This window comes from Cnephaeus nilssonii (assembly GCF_951640355.1).
Source record: "Cnephaeus nilssonii genome assembly, chromosome: 2".
Lineage (NCBI taxonomy): Eukaryota > Metazoa > Chordata > Mammalia > Chiroptera > Vespertilionidae > Cnephaeus > Cnephaeus nilssonii.
In genome coordinates, this window is record NC_137073.1 from 76,398,691 (window position 1) to 76,414,916 (window position 16,226).

General features: G+C 40.8%; 1 protein-coding gene across 6 annotated transcripts in view; it reads right to left on the reverse strand.

The window, feature by feature from the left end:
* Positions 1–582: 582 nt before the first annotated feature.
* Positions 583–16,226, reverse strand: part of ARHGEF28 (Rho guanine nucleotide exchange factor 28) — a 259,482-nt gene continuing 243,838 nt past the window's right edge. Inside the window, exon 37 of one of the 6 annotated variants that reach the window (XM_079796132.1) lies at positions 583–2,506. In XM_079796132.1, the coding sequence (XP_079652258.1) occupies positions 2,343–2,506 (164 nt within the window). In that variant the 3' untranslated portion in view covers positions 583–2,342. The remainder of the gene's footprint in view (positions 2,507–16,226) is intronic. The other 5 variants (XM_079796130.1, XM_079796131.1, XM_079796135.1 and 2 more) reach the window with 5 other exon arrangements.

The window sequence follows — 16,226 nt, forward strand, 5'->3', positions numbered from 1 at the left end:
CTGTCATCCCATGATTTAATTAGGCTCGCCTTTACCTTACATAACTCTTACACGCATACACCGGCCACCACACCTCTGCAACGAGTATTTTTATTTTACCCTTTTCTGAATGATCAGGGTTCCAGTTGTAGGTGGACTGGAAGGTGTTGCCTGAGTGCAGTAATTATGCAGTCCTGATGAAATGCAGAGTAGCTTGGACTGTAAATGAGATGGTACATTAACTCATGCAGCCTGGGACGGAGCAAAAACATTGCTTTTCCCCCACAACAAATCTCTAAAGAGCTGACTGTCTCCTTTAAGCTCTTTGGTTCATAGGAAAAGCAGATCCTTTGGGGGAAAACCTATTATGCTGGGAAATAGGGTGGTCTACTCTACTCTAAAGGTTAGCTGGAATTTCTGTTGGAGCCACATAGTGATCTCTGTTGAGATCTGAGCTCATTACATAGTGAGGCCAAAGGAAGAACTTATCAAACAAGCTTTGAAACTCAGTTATATTTAGTTGAAAAATCATAAAATTAAAGAGGAAACTATGAATACAGTAGAGGTATCTGAAAAGGTTCTAGGGCTTCCCAGGGTGGTGACATGAATACCCAGATTTTGCAGAGCTTAAAAACCAATTGAGCACACATATTTTTAAAGAATGCCATGGAGATTTTGAACATTTTTATATATTTTCATGTGTGGTTATTTCCATATCCACTGTTAGGGGGAAAAATAAGTTATTTATAGTTATTGGAGCAAGGATACAGACTGAAATATCTATATGGTTTTCATTCCAGGGACACAGATTCTGGAATAGACTTTGCTGGCAAGGGAGGAAAAACAGGTTTGTTTTTCTCTGAATGTCTTTAGGAATGGGAGATGCATCTTATAATTTAGTAGGAGTTCAGCTTGGAGGTGAAGTGATTGACTAAAATTTTAATATGCTGAATGCATTCTGTGAAGATTAGTCTCTGAATTTAATATAATATGATTGTGACCAAAATGGCCAAAAGCAAAAAGAGTCAGAAAAAGAGTGCCTCCCAAAAGGCTTTAAAAAAAAACAAACCACACACTGAGATTTAACTTGCCTGAGTGGAAAATATCAAATAGATATTCAACTGGCAACTTTAAGTAGGAAAAAAACAAGCAAACAATAGAACCTAGGTGAATTTTTCCCCATTCTATCATAGCTCCCTCCTGGTAAGTGCTACAATTCTAGGTGAATTGATACTCCTCCTTTACCTCATTTTCATCAGGGGAGATTGTATTTGTGTGTGATGTGTGTGTTTCACTATGGTCCTACACGATATTAAAATTTCAAAGTAAAATAGACAGGTAAAAGACATTTATTGACACTGACCGAAACATGTACAAATATTTCCGAAGAACAAGCTGAAAACATTTTCTGGTTTATTTTTTCACACAGAGACCCCTATTACTCTGAGGACAGAACGTAACAGCTTTCCTTTGTGGAAAATCACAAACAGGCAGTAAGCTTTGCCGAGAGAGCAGTTCTTGTCCTTGAAGAACTGCAGGGAGAGATGCTGCTAGCGAGTGGTAGTTGGTGCTCCCAGGCCTGGCAGGACAGGACCAGAGGAGGGAAGTGAGGGCACGACTGGAGTTTCACTATTTACAGCAAAACTGACTGCGCTGGAGCTTTGCCTCTGGGCTCTCTTGAAAGACGTGGCTTGAAAAACTTTCTGGGACTGAGAAAGTGCATCTGCAAAGCATGTGGCCCAGGTCATAAGAGTCCAAATCGTGTCCATCGCAGAGAGGCCTCCCGCTCAGAACAGTGTCCAAATAGCACACATTGGCTACACCGTGACTGTGACAGGTCACCACCAGGAGCAACCCCTGTGATGTTCCAAAGAGCAATTCGCATGTGAAAAGTAACCAAGAACAGGCCTTTCCCACTGCCTCCTCTGTCTCTGGGGCAGTGAGGCCTCTATCTGTAATCAACGGCTGTGATTGTGAAGGTTTGCCCATCATGAATATCATTCTTTCCACTCGAATTGCTTCATCTGAGTCTTAGGCATTTCAAAAACCAGATGATTCAGTAGAAAATGCAATGTGCAATTTTAGTCCAGAGTCAGAACTTTGAAAATATTTCTGCTTATTCAAGTTAATTTCTCCTCCAGAAATCTGAAATTAGGTATGGTAAGTTAACGATTATACAAACAGAGCTGCTTTCAATAATTTAATTATTAGACTCAGGCCCCCCAAAAGGAACCTGCATGAAATATTAACTACTACTCTTAAAGCCATTTGGACACAGTCACACACATATCAGGAAAGGAAAATAAAAATTCTCCCCAAAATGCCAGTGTTCTGTTTTGTTGGGAAAAATAATGACAACACAATTAGAGGTAAACAATATTTTCTTCGGCTCCGTCTCCAGTTTCCCCATCTTGCCTGGTCAGTGTTTGTAGATTTAGCTTTGCTTCTGCTATAAACGTCTGCAGCTCAGGGCCGGGTGGGTTTGAGTCAGGAGGGGGTGGAAACTCAGCCTCAGAGATGTCCAAATCTGCAACAGACAGACAGCACAGGTCACAGGGGAGTCAGCATGAGACCCCCAAGGCAGGTGAACTCTGACTCAGCCAGCCACAAGGAGAATGGTGGAATCCAGTGAGAAAGAAACAAAACAGGCATCTAATGATCTAATTAGTACGATTAAGATATACTTGCTTGTGTGTACAAATGTCTCCCGTGGCTAAACATAACCTTCATAAAATACTCCTAGGGACGTGTCAAATAAACAGACTTGTCGCCATTTGTGGGCTGTGAAAACACTGTTATTGCTGAGAAAGGGTAATACCTATTTATTATTTATTTATTTACTTATTTTTAAAATATGTTTTTATTTTAGAGAGAGAGGAAGGGGGGAGAGAGAGAGAAAGAAAGGGGAAGAGAGAGATCAGTTGCCTACTGTACAAACCCCAACCGGAGACAGAACCTCCAATCTGGGCATGTGCCCTAACTGGGAATCAAAACCAATACTCAACCAACTGAGCCTCACCAGTCAGGTTGGTACGCATTTATTTTTTTAAAATGGGTTCAAAGATCTTAGAAATACAGTGCATACTCTAGCTACATGCAATTAACTATATTTTTATCTGCAGAGCACCTTCCTTCAAGTATCTCAAAATCAAGAATTAACCTCAAGACAAATAATGTATCTGGGATTTTGTTGATGTGGGTAAGGGATGTGGAGAAAGGAGTTGAAGGATGAAAACCCTTTAGCCTCACCATTATGCAAATCTGTTAACATTAAACAAATCACTTAGCAAGAGTAGCCAGGTTCCTAGGGAACATCGTCCCAATATCACTATGGGTTTTTTTTCCTGTTACCTAGCAACAGCAGGGCACAGTCTATTCTCCTTTTTTTTTTCTTTCTGGTAAAATCCTCTAATATATGGTTTTAAAGGGGAGGCAAAGGGGGGTTTTGATTTGAAAAGAAAGGCTCTTGCTGCAAACCATTTTCTTTGCACTTGTTCCATTGACCATCCTCCCTGGGGCTCAGCTATGTGGCAAAATGACAAATAACCAGCTCCAGTTGGAGCAGACAGCAGAGTGTGTGTGGAAACACAGGTGGGGAAGATGTGTAGCCCGGGGGCCCTCCTGCTTTTTCTCCAGTCATTAACAAGAAGCCATTATAATCCTTGCCACATTCACTCAAAGCCTCTATTATTTAGATGGATACACATAACTGCTGGCATTCTAAGGACAAAAATGCTTGTGACTTTTGCCCTCTTGACAAGGATCTTTGGTTGTTAGAGAAAGCGGAAGCAAGGCCTGGCAGGAATGAAGAGCAAAGTGTCCTCACAAGGCTCCTGGGAGAGGGAGGGGAAGAGGAGGTGGGGAGGAGAGTCTGCACTCCACACTCCGCTCAAAGGTTTAGGTCATCCCTGCATCTAGATGCCACTGGGGCACAAAGAAAAAGCAACCCATTTACATTGGAGTGACTTGGTTTTCCTGACCTCAAATCCAGATCCTGTGCCTCGAACACTGGAACTCACTAACTACTGAAAACACACCCACTGAGGATGCCTCTGACGTCCACCACGTCTAGAGTGCCTCCTCTGGGACTGTCCCAGGTCTTACGTCCCTCATTTAACCAGGTAAACACACACACCCCCTGGGGTGATGATGTCATTGTCAGAGCAATATAAATCAACCTAGAATGTTCTATGTCCTATCTCACCGCATTAGGAGACTAAGTATGCCTGTGTGGTCACAACACACTTTCACAATTTCAACTGTTTTTCCCAGCCGTTGAATGAAGAAGGCCATTTCACCTCTAAAAACAAATATTCCCAGTTGAACTCCTGATGTTTAATATTACACAATCTAAAACACACACACACACACACACACACACACACACACACACACACACCTCAACACTTCCATCCAGCAGATGTGGCAGGACCTCTCACTGAGACACTGCAGTGCTGCCTCCTAGCCAGCAGACAGGCAGCCAGGGCACAAGAATATGACATAGAGAACGAACCATCACCCATTGAATGAGGCGGTCAGGAGGTGATTACTGACAAACGGGACAATGCCAGGCACAATGGAAGCCAGTAATCCACGTAGTTTCCTTCCTCTGAGTGTGAACACTTTAGCAAGGAATCTAAAATGCTGGCGAGTCTAGGTATCTGGTAAGTCCCCTTAATGGTTTCAAGAGAAAACGTGTTCAAAAAGAGCCAAATATATATCAGAAAGAATTCTTTTTATCTGCCATATCCCTAGTTCGGGGAGACAGAAAAACAAGAATGATTGGGGGAAGAGGAGGAGTTAACGTGTGCATCTGTGTGTAAGGGGGTATAGAAGTTTAATCAGAGTTTTTTCAAGTAAGAATGAAAATACATTTCTAGGCAAGAGCTTACTGGACCCTAAAGTGAATGGCCCATGTTGTAATCCCAGATGTATTAATGGAGGTGGCTGTGGTGTGTGTCACCTGGAGGGGAACTCAATTTCCTTCTCCGTGTTCCTTCTTGGTTTCTACCTGGACTATTTAGGCAAGGTCAGACAGCCTGTCTTTGAAATTGAAAACCATTCTGTGATTTCTGGTTTTATTACTCCACTTCAACCCTGAGAGAACGCCAACACAGCAGTTGTATATTTCTCAAGGTCAGTCACCTTTTTCCACACTTTTTACCTTGGAGAGTGTAATCATCATATAGAACTTCAAACTCAAAAAACATTTGTTAAATAAAACCTCACTGATTCAGAAAGCAGAATTCTTGGGGAGTAAAATTAATCATCCTATTTGATTTGTGACCAAAAGGCCTGTACATTGCTGGACATAAAAATAGAATACCTCATTTTTTAAATGAGCAAAGAAATAGTAATACAGTCATTATCTGGGCGACTAAAAGCCAAACGCTACTATAATGAAACAAACTTTAAATTACAAAGAACTTTTCAATCTGGTGTCTCAACACAACTTTCCCCCTTAGTTGACATAAAAGAACTACCTTCCCATTCCTCTGGAAATTAAACAGAGTGAGCATTGTTGTCCTTAAAATAAGGACACATAAGATGAAAGACATAAAAGCCCAAATGCCCCGTTAAACCAAATGGAGCAGTAGAATCTTGGTGCAGGGTTTTTTCTAGTTAACTGAACTTTTATTCTGATCCTAAAACTCCATCCTTCATGGGAAATTTCTTTAGACCCATTATGGAGTTTTCAGAAACCTCCTGCACTGATACCCAGAGACAGTTCCCTCAACCTCCCAGTTTTTAGCCCTTAGTTGCAACCTGCTGGTTGACATTTGCATTTATCATTTTCACACTTTTCTCTGCTCACCAGCTGTTGGAACATCAGGGGAGTGAATCCGGAGTCTGGGATGACATACAGCCATGGCAATCAGCTCCTGAAAAGCTGACACCAGCAGGAAGTAAAATGGGCCTTCCCTTCATTGGCTCACTGTCATCCTTATTCTTTTGCGCCAACTGAATCATTGGTTATTTTCAAGACCAGACTATAAACTCAAGGTATAAAATGCACCCATGTGCCATATTAAAAGTGAACAAAGTGCCTTCTAAGCTGAGAACTGAATGAAATCTTTTAAACCACAAGGCAAAATGTAACCTTGGGCCAGTCATTTCCCTTCCTCTGCGCTTCACTTCATAAAGGAGGTCATCATTCAGGCCTCTTAAGCATCTTAAACTATGTCATAATTTTTACATTTGTGTCCTGGCTCGGTCACTCACCAAACAATCTTCTAGAAGTGCAAAGAATGCATGCAGTTTTCAACTGCTTTATGCTCAAGAAATGGACATTTATTACCCTAAGTTGCATTTTAAAATCATGTTCTTAGGGTAATTTCCAGACATATGTCCCATCCTCTAGCTTCAATCTTCCCAACAACACATATTTGAGCTGAGCCCTCGTACAGTCCTCAGGGTAGGATTTGGGAAGCTACCTAATAAGTGGAAGGTAATGCCCACAGTGGAGACCTGTACTTGACCTTTCCCTCTATGAACAGCCAACATAAGGGTAACTTGTCATAAAGAACAGGTTTGTGACAAGTCAGAAAGGGTTGTCTATCATTTAAAAATATTTAATTAACATAGTCTTTGCCGTTGTCTGCATTTTCTGAAAAGCATCTTAAATCATGATCATTTTTAAACAAAAGCTTATTGAAAGCACCAGTTTACTTTTCATTATGAAGATCAACTCCCAAGGTCTGAGTGTAGCTCCACAGTGTACCCCATGACCAGGCACCAGCAGCCCAGCACGACAAAAAGGATGCCAAGTCTACTCTTGGGATTATCGGTGATGCCTCGTTTAGCCACGTCTCATCCTGTTCCACTCTCCCCAACGAAACTCACAGGACAGAGGTTCATGTCTTCTGGGTCTTGGCTCTGTTCTTGTTTATTTTAATGAAGCATTCTGACTTACACTTATTCCTCTATCCCCTGTGCATGTTCCTAAAATCAAAATTTACACTCTCCTAAAATAACTCTACCTCCAAAAAATTTTGTCATTAATGTTCCAAGTCTGCAAAGTAAGTTGTTTCCCCTACTTAATGATTGATTCGTGCTTATACTGTGAAACATTTAAAAAATCGTTTCCTGATGGCATTACTGGCAATCACTATTTTTTCTCAGGAGCACTAATGTGCAGCATTTTCCTTCTAATGGAAAACACTTATTGTACAAAGCGTGAGGTGTCTTTAGAGCAAAGGAAAATTGGTCTCTGTCCCTCATTTTGCTCAACTCCATTTTCCATAGTGAGCCACAGACAGGATGTGAGCCTCTGGCATGAAAACCACTCTGGAATTGCTATCTGAAACCAACGCTCTCCATGGGTTTTATGATTCCCTCTACTATTCCTCGTGTACCAATACTGCACCTGAAATAAAATAATCAGCATGTGCTCTGGGGAGTGTGTGTGTGCTGTGCATGTGCACTAGTAAGTTTATAATGTAAGAAAGCAACTGAATTTTTTGTTTTTGTGACTATTAGAATTGGGCTTTAGTTCCTTATCAGTAATTAACGTATTTGGAATAACCTATGTTGGTTATATAGGTAATGCTGATAAGAAACACAGCAATTGAAGCAACCAGTACAATGAAGATGTGATTATATTAACACAAGACATGTTATGATGTGCCAATTCTCTCTGCTGTCTGAACTTTGATTTGTTCTCACACTCTTCTTTCTCCCCAGAGGGTGCCAGTGCTAAGGAATCAGATCAGCAAGCTCCATGGGAGGATGGGGCAATTGCTTCTACCTCCCCCTCTTCTTTGAGATACATTTCAAACACTGTTTCTTTTTATTTCAAAAAGTTATGTTTCTCTAAACAGGATTCTTAATAGGCATTAATAATAAAAGAATAGAGTGGTCAAGTAAGTTGATGAAATGCTGGATAAATTAAGATTATTGACAGAGTCCTCAGAATTTTAACAGGTTCACCTGTATTATAAATCTCAGAGGGAAAAACAGAACATGGGCCCGGCTGGCGTGGCTCAGTGGTTGAGTGTGGACCTATGAACCAGGTCACAGTTTGATCCCCGGTCAGGGCACATGCTTTGGGCTCGATCCCCAGTGTGGGGCGTGCAAGAGGCAGCCAATCAATGATTCTCTCTCGTCATTGATGCTTCTATCTCTCTCTCCCTTCCTCTCTGAAATCAATCAAAATATATTTTAAAAAACAGAATGTGACATTCCCCAAACTCAGCAGGATGTTCCCACAATGTACTTTGCAGTGTTGTGTTTCATGTAGCACACTTTGGGGAATACTGCATTAGAGAATGATAAACCTATTATAGACTAAAAAAGAGACAATCAATGACCAAGATGCAAGAATAAATCAGGGGTGAGAAACTGAAAATAGCTGAGGGTTCCCAAATTCAGAAACTCTTAACTCTGTTTATAATGTCTACTAGTGGCCTGGTGCATGAAATTCGTGCACATTAAAAGGGGATTAATTAGAGGAAATATTTTAATACTGCTATTTGCCCTTTCTCTATAATAGAAGTGTCAGAGATGAAAGAAAATTAGTAAAATGTATATGAAAATCTTCCTCCTGTCAGAGTCTGGGGTACGCCACGGGACCCAGAGTCAAGTCCCTGCCCACCCACATGCGCCTCAAAATCACACAAGACCCAGACCCGGCCGACCCCACCCCTGTCAAGCCCCATGGGGGGGGGGGGGTCAGCCTCAGGGCCCTCGTCAAGTCCACCAGGCAGGGTGCACAGGCTCAGGTCCCCTGCCCCGGTCCGATGCCTGGCAGCCTCAGGTCCCTGCTGATTGCTCCTTAAGGCTTGTTACAGGAACTCAGCCTCCACTGTGGGTGCAGCCATCTTTGTGATGGTGTGATGGTCAACTTGCATATTCCCTCTTTATTATATAGGATAGGGGACCCTGGTAATAATCAGCAATGGCTGCTGAAATCACTAGGAGAAAAACTGATGGAAAACTTTATAATGGAATGAATCAAGCTGAGAACATCTGAACCCACAGATCAACCTTAATAACACAAAAAGAGAAACAGACATGGTAAGCCTCCTAATGAATGCAAATAGGAAATAGACAGCATATACAACACAGTAAATATACAACACTATTTATGAAGATTTTTTTCATGCCAAAAAATAAACCATGTATCTAGTCAAACATCAAACATAGTCCAAACTACCAGTTGATAGGGAATATAGGGGCAAAAGAATATGTTAAATGACACCACAGGGATATAATCAACAAAATCCAGAATATAAGAAATATTTCAGAAAATAGTTTTCCCCCAAATAAAGTCTTTTAAATAAACAACCCAGTCTTTTCAACAAATTGTAAGATTTAAAAAAAAAAAAAAGGACAGGAGAACGTCAAAAGAGACTTAAGAAATAAACAAACCAAACACAATATATGAAATTATTTGGAACCAAATTCAAACAAACCAAAGGAAACATTGAGACAATCAGAGAAATTCAAGTACTGACAGTATGATTTTAAGTAAAAATTACTAAATTTTTTAGGTGTAACAATGATACTGTATTGATGTTAAAAAAAAAAAAGAGTCTCCCCACCCCACTCCCATACATGCCCTCACCCCCCAGAGTTTTGGCGGCGGGGGGGGGGGTAATGGTAAGCTATGTACACATATAATACCTTAATAAAAAATGGGGGAAAAAAAAGAGTCCATGTCTTTTAGAGAAAGATACTAGAGTATTTTTGGATGAAATGACAGGACACCCTAGATTTGCTTTAAGATAACCCAATATGTGAAATGTTCCATGATACATTTTTTAAAGTCCATAGTTGGACTATAAAATTATAAGGGTTCTCTGTTATTACAACAGCATAGCTTCTACATATCTGACGTAAACGGAACACTGTAGCAATAAATTAGAGGCCTCCTCTGGATGCTGAGTGTGCTTAGATCACTTTTAATGCAACTATATGACAAGGCATTGGCAAGTGCCATGTAAGGATTTATATCTTTGTGTAAAGATACATAAAATAGACGAGGTTCATTAGAGTTTATAGCTACATAGATAAAAAATGATACAAATTCAGGTACGGTCTTTGCTCTTGCCTAAATAATCTAATATCTCCTATGTGAAATGTAATTCAGACGAGATCTCATACCCTGGTGCATTTGACTGTGGCAGTGAATTAATAAGGTTCTCTTAGAATTTGGATTCCTATTCTTTAGTCTTTTGAATTTACTTAAAACATAACATTAAAGAAACAGGAAGTAAAAGTAGCATGTCTAGTCCAATAATATCAATGTAAATTTCAGTTTATAATAGTAGGTGTTAATATGCATTGCCAAAAAGATGAACGGAATAGTGGATACCTGATTCAAAATTTCTACCTAATCTAATTAGAGTCATGGGAATCGCCAATTTGAAATTCTCATGTTTAGAAAGTACCTTACAATTTTATTTAGTCTAAACCCTGTCTTCTGAGAATTAAATGGAAAATCAAGATAGTTTTGCTTTATAGGGCTTCTCTCCTTAAGACACTAACATTAGTTGCCCTTGAGTCAAACATTCAATTCAATCCTCATATCAATCCACAGTGGAATAAGAAAGAGAGCCTAGAACCAGCACAGAGACAGACCTAACCTCAACACACAGGAAGCTGAAGAAAACTTCCAAAAAAACAATTAATATCTTTGAAGAGTTATTTAAAATATATTTTAGCTACAAAACAGGAGTTCATAAAATAGGAACTATAAGAGAGCAAGAAATATCTCTTGGAAATTAAAAATATGCTAGCTGATTTTTAAAAAATTAATGCAATATTAGGAGATAAGAAACTCTCCCAGAAAGTAGAACAAAAACATGAAGAAATGGAAATAGAAGGAAAATAATAACAACAATCAGAGGATTCAAGAGGCCAAACTTATAACCAGAGACAGTTCCAGTAAGATAAAACTAAAGAGAAGCAATTTTTTAAGAAAAAATTTCCCAGAATCAAGACAAATATGTCTCTAGATTGAAAAAGCCTAATGCATAACCAGCAAAAATGATTTTAACAAAAGACCACACTAAGGCATACTATAAAATTCATCCAGAAAGGGATAAAAATATAATTATAAAGGCTTCCAAAAAGTGAGAACAAGTTACAAATAAAGGGTTAGCAATCAGAATGGCATCAGACTTCTCAACAGCAACCATGGCAAGTGAAGAATCAACTCTTTCAAAATTCTGAAGGAAAATAATTTTCTTCTAGAATTCTAAGCCCAGATATATGATAAAAAACCAAGTGTAAAAGTAGCAAAAAATAAACAAATGAAATGCAAAAGACATTTCAACTAATTTGGAAAAAACGTTGCTTTCATTACACCTTTACTTAGGGAGTTTGGAGATATGCTCTACCAAATAAAGAAATATGCCATTACAGAGAGAGAGTGGGACTGAGGACATAGGATCCAACACAGGAGAGATGTGCAGGGAAGCCCGGGGGGTAGGGGGTAGAAACAGCCACATAGCAGGCCAAGGGAGCAACAAGGGGAACAGGAGGACAGAGGATCGTGAAAGGGAAATTTCCAAGAAGAAAAATGAAGCTGATAGGTATTCGATGAGCTCAGTGTGTGTAAATACTGTTGATCAGTTATGGAGAGGTAGGAAAGAAGGTACCAAGTCTCACTGGTAATTAGGGAAGTATGAGTTGCAAGAATGAGCTACTAGTTCCTACTCATGATACTGGCAAAAATTTAGAAGCCTAACAGTCCTAAGTGTTGGGGAGTAGCCAAGGAAACTGGAACTCTCCTACACAGCTGCTGAAAGTGGTATCACACAACTTTTCAGAGAAATCAGTAATATCCGGCAAAAAACAAAGACATCCTTACCACTTCTAGGCATCAGAATCAAAACAAACTCTCAATCATGTGCACAAAGAGATGTGTGTAAAAGGATGTTTACTGAGAATAGTTTGTAATAGGAAAAACACAGAAAACATCGTTATTGCTCATTTGTAGGGTAATGAAAATGCTCTTATTTATTCATATAATGGAATAGTATACAACAGTTTAAAATGGTGCTACATTTATGAATGTGGACATTGAGTAAAAAAAACAAGACATACACATACGCATATATACATACATATATATGGAGAGACAAAGGGAAGGAGAGGGGAGAGGACGGGTGGAGAGGGAAAGAAGAGGAGGGGGAGAGGAGGCAGGAGAAGAAAGATAGGCTATTTAAGTTTTAAAAACAAAAATTATACTATTTATGGCCCTGGCTGGGTAGCTCAGTTGGTTAGAGTGCCATCCCAATATGCCAGGATTGTGGGTTCAATCCCTTGTCAGGGTACACAACAGGAGAAAACCAATGAATGCATAAATAAGTGTAGCAACACATCTATGTTTCTTTCTGTCTTTCTCTCTCTCAAATCAATAAATAAAATTTAAAAAAGAAATATAGATAGATAGCTGCATATATATGTAGTGATAGCATAAAAACATACTGTGGACATGATATACACCAATTACAGAATATTGGCTAACTCTAAATAGAAAAAAAAAAGATAAGGCAAAGGAACTTCATATCTGTAACATTTCTTTAAAAAAGGCAAAGAGATATCTAAAGCAAATATGGCAAAATGTTAACATTTATTAAATGCATGCCTGATACATATTTCCTATACTTTTCTGTAAGTTTGAAACTGTTCATAATTAAAAGTTTTATATTAAAAATGCATTAAAATGAACAACCAATCTATAGTCTTTATTTGTATCTTGAGTAAAAAAAAAAAAACTGGAAAAAGTACACACACATTTACGAAACAACTGGAAATTTAAATACTGCCTATATGTTGTTATTATGGAATTTTTGTTAATTTTTTCTTGGTGTGATAATAGCTTAAAAAATAGAGCCTTATCTTTTAGAGATGTATACTGAAATATTATGGATCAGTAAGTATTTACACATGATTTTTAGGATATTGCTACAAAATAATACAGGCGTGTGTGGGTTTATTTTTTTTGGGGGGGGGGGTAGGAGTCTAGCTTATTAAACATGACTGGCCATAAGTACCTGAATGTTTGAAGTTGAGTGGTTGTTTTACTTCTCTGTTTCGTTTTAAACATGTCTGAAATTGTCCATAATACAGTCAAGTAGACAAAAAATATGTCAAGTTCAATTTTTAAATCAAAACAAATTAAGATGTTCAAATCCTGGAGTCTCTGCTAAAAACAGGGACAAGTTTTTAAAAGTGCGCCAAATGAAACTACATGCAGGTCTCCAGCTTCAAGGACAGGGCAGTATTTTCATGGCTCTGAATTCCTCCGCAGGATGTAGCGACCAGAAACGGCTAAGCACCATGCCGGTAAAGTGGACTTCCTGGAAACTGCCTGCTGCAGGACCCCACCTACCCACACTGAAAGAGTTATGCCTCTCATTTTGCAGAGAGAAGAAAAATTGAATTCACTTCTCTGCCAGCTGAATAATGCAGGAAATCAACCCAGGAATGTTAATGCTGCATTTACTTCTTACTGGTTCAGTAGAGGGAAAAGCAGCTGTTCAAATTCTTAAGCATACAAAATCCAGTGTTTTTCTCTAAATCAGAAGAAGGCAAGCAATTACACCAAACACACCCAAGTTAATTAGTTCTACGTACTTTTTAATAATTATGTTATTACTAGGCCAAAAAAAGAAGGCATCCAATGTTTGAAAGGTCTGTAAATGAGGGTATTTTTCTCTTGATCAACTATAGAACTATGAGATGTCAAAGAACTTTGTTTTCAGAACAACATAAAATTCTTTTTCAAAAATGTGAAACATTTTCCTAATTCTCTTTTTGTTGTTAATCCTCATTCGAGAATATTTTTTTCATTGATTTTTATTTCTTTTTGAGAGGGAGTGGAAGGGAGGGGGAGAGACAGAGAGAAAAACATCAATGTGAGAGAGACACATAGATTGGTTGCCTCCTGCACAGGCCTTGACCAGGGCCTAGGATCGAGCCTCCAACCTAGGTACATGCCCTTAACCGGAATCAAATCCAGGACCCTTCTCCAAGGGCCAGCACTTTATCCACTGAGCCAAACTGGTTAAGGCTTATAATTCTTATTTGTGAAATAACATTTGCCAGGAAGCCAAACCCTGAAATATTGTTTCCAACTGAAGCCTTGAGTTTATGCCACTCAAAAATGATGGTAATTTTAAAAGCACAACATATCTATCCTATCTAATAAAAGAGCAATATGCAAATTAACCATCACTCTGCTACACCTGCCAGCCACGCCCACCAGCCAATCAAAAGTGAATATGCAAATAAACCCAACCAAGATGGCTATGGCCACAGAGAGCAGGAGGGAGGCTTAGGTTTCCCCAGCAATGGAGGGAGCCAAGCTTTCCGCCTGCCCTTGCCGGCCTAGGCCTCCACTCAAGGCTACAAAGTTTCAATGATAGAAGATACATAAATCCAAACAGAAATGGCAGCAGCCACAGAGCTGGAAAGAGCAGGAGGCTAGGGTTGCCCCTGGCGATGGAGGAAGCCAAGCTTTCCACACACCCTGGCCGGCCCAGGCCTCCACTTAAGTTTCAATTATAGAAGATACATAAATCCCAACAGAAATGGCTGTCGCCATGAAGCAAGCAGAAGGCTTGGCTCCACTCCAGGCTACAAAGTTTCAATTGTAGAAGATAAATAAACCCCAGATACCAGGGCCTCCGCTTGAGTCACCAGGGGGCGTGGCCGGCCTGCAAAGCACCACAGGGCCCTCGCCCAGGCCACCCCACACCCCAAGGGAACCCCCACCCTGATCCGGGACACCCTTCAGAGAAAACCAGCTGGCCCCCACCCATGCACTAGGCCTCTATCCTAATAAAAGAGTAGTATGCAGATTGACAATCACTCCAACACACAAGATGGCTGCCCCCATGTGGTCAAAGATGGCTGCCCCCATTTGGACACAAGATGGCTGCCACAAGATGGCCAGTAGGGGAAGGCAATTGGGAGGGACCAGGCCTGCAAGGGAGAGCAGTTGGGGGTGATCAAGCTTGCAGGGGAGGGCAGTTAGGGGTGACCAAGCCGGCAGAGGAGGGAAGTTGGGGGTGACCAGGCCTGCAGGGAAGGGCAGTTGGGAGAGACCCAGGCCTGCAGGGGAGAGCAGTTGGGGGGGACCAGGCCTGCAGGGGAGGGCAGTTAGGGGTGACCAGGCCTGCAGGGGAGGGCAGTTAGGGGCAAACAGGATGGCAGGGGAGCAGTTAGGCATCAATTAGGCTGGCAGGGGAGTGGTTAGGGGGTGATCTGGCTAGCAGGCAGAAGCGGTTAGAGGCAATCAGGAAGGCAGGCAGGCAAGCAGTTTGGAGCCAGCAGACCTGGATTGTGAGAGGGATGTCCCAGATTGGAGAGGGTGCAGGCTGGGCTGAGGGACACCCCCCACCCGTGCACGAATTCCGTGCACCAGGCCTTTAGTATATATATAAAAACCTAAGCGACCATTGCAACCGAAACAACTGAATGGACGACCGAACAAGATGCGAGGGGCGACCAGGCCGGCAGGGGGCTTAGTGAGGGACAACCAAATGACTGAGCAGCAGGCTGGCGGGGGGGGGGGCAGTTGGGGGTGACCAGGCTCAGGGGGGAGGGGCAGTTGGGGTGACCAGGCCATCAGGGGGGGCATTTAGGGGTGATCAGGCAGGCAGGCAGGTGAGCAGTTAGGAGCCAGTGATCCTGGATTGTGAGAGGGATGTCCCGGATTGGAGAGGCTGCAGGCTGGGCTGAGGGCCCCCCTCCCACACACACACACACCCGTGCATGAATTTTGTACACCGGGCCTCTAGTATAGAAAATGTTTTCTTCAGTGCAGGTTTTCACACTCTTAGCCTTCTTTTCACATTAATATTTGTTATCAGAGTATATTTCTGAAAGTTACATTTAAAATAAGTATTTTTATAAATTATACAATTAAAGAAGTAGGCAGTTTGCAGAACAAAGGCAAAATTGGGACTTTACCAAAAGAGCAATTAAAAGAGAACATGCATCACATGCTAAACTGCTCTACTCCTTAGAGCCATCTCTCCCAATTTTAAACTGTCTTATGCATACAAATGTCACATGAAGCTCCTGTACTTGTTAATATCTGTGCTTTCTGACATGTGACCTGTGACTAACACTTGAGCCTAAAGCAACTTGCTAATTTCCCTTTAATTATCTACCGGCAGATACAAATCCCCAGTTGGCACACTATCCTCCTTCTCTTCTCAAGGAGCCATAGCATTACCATATAACTTAACCTTTCTTTAGTGCAGGGGTGGGGAACGTTCAGCTCGCGG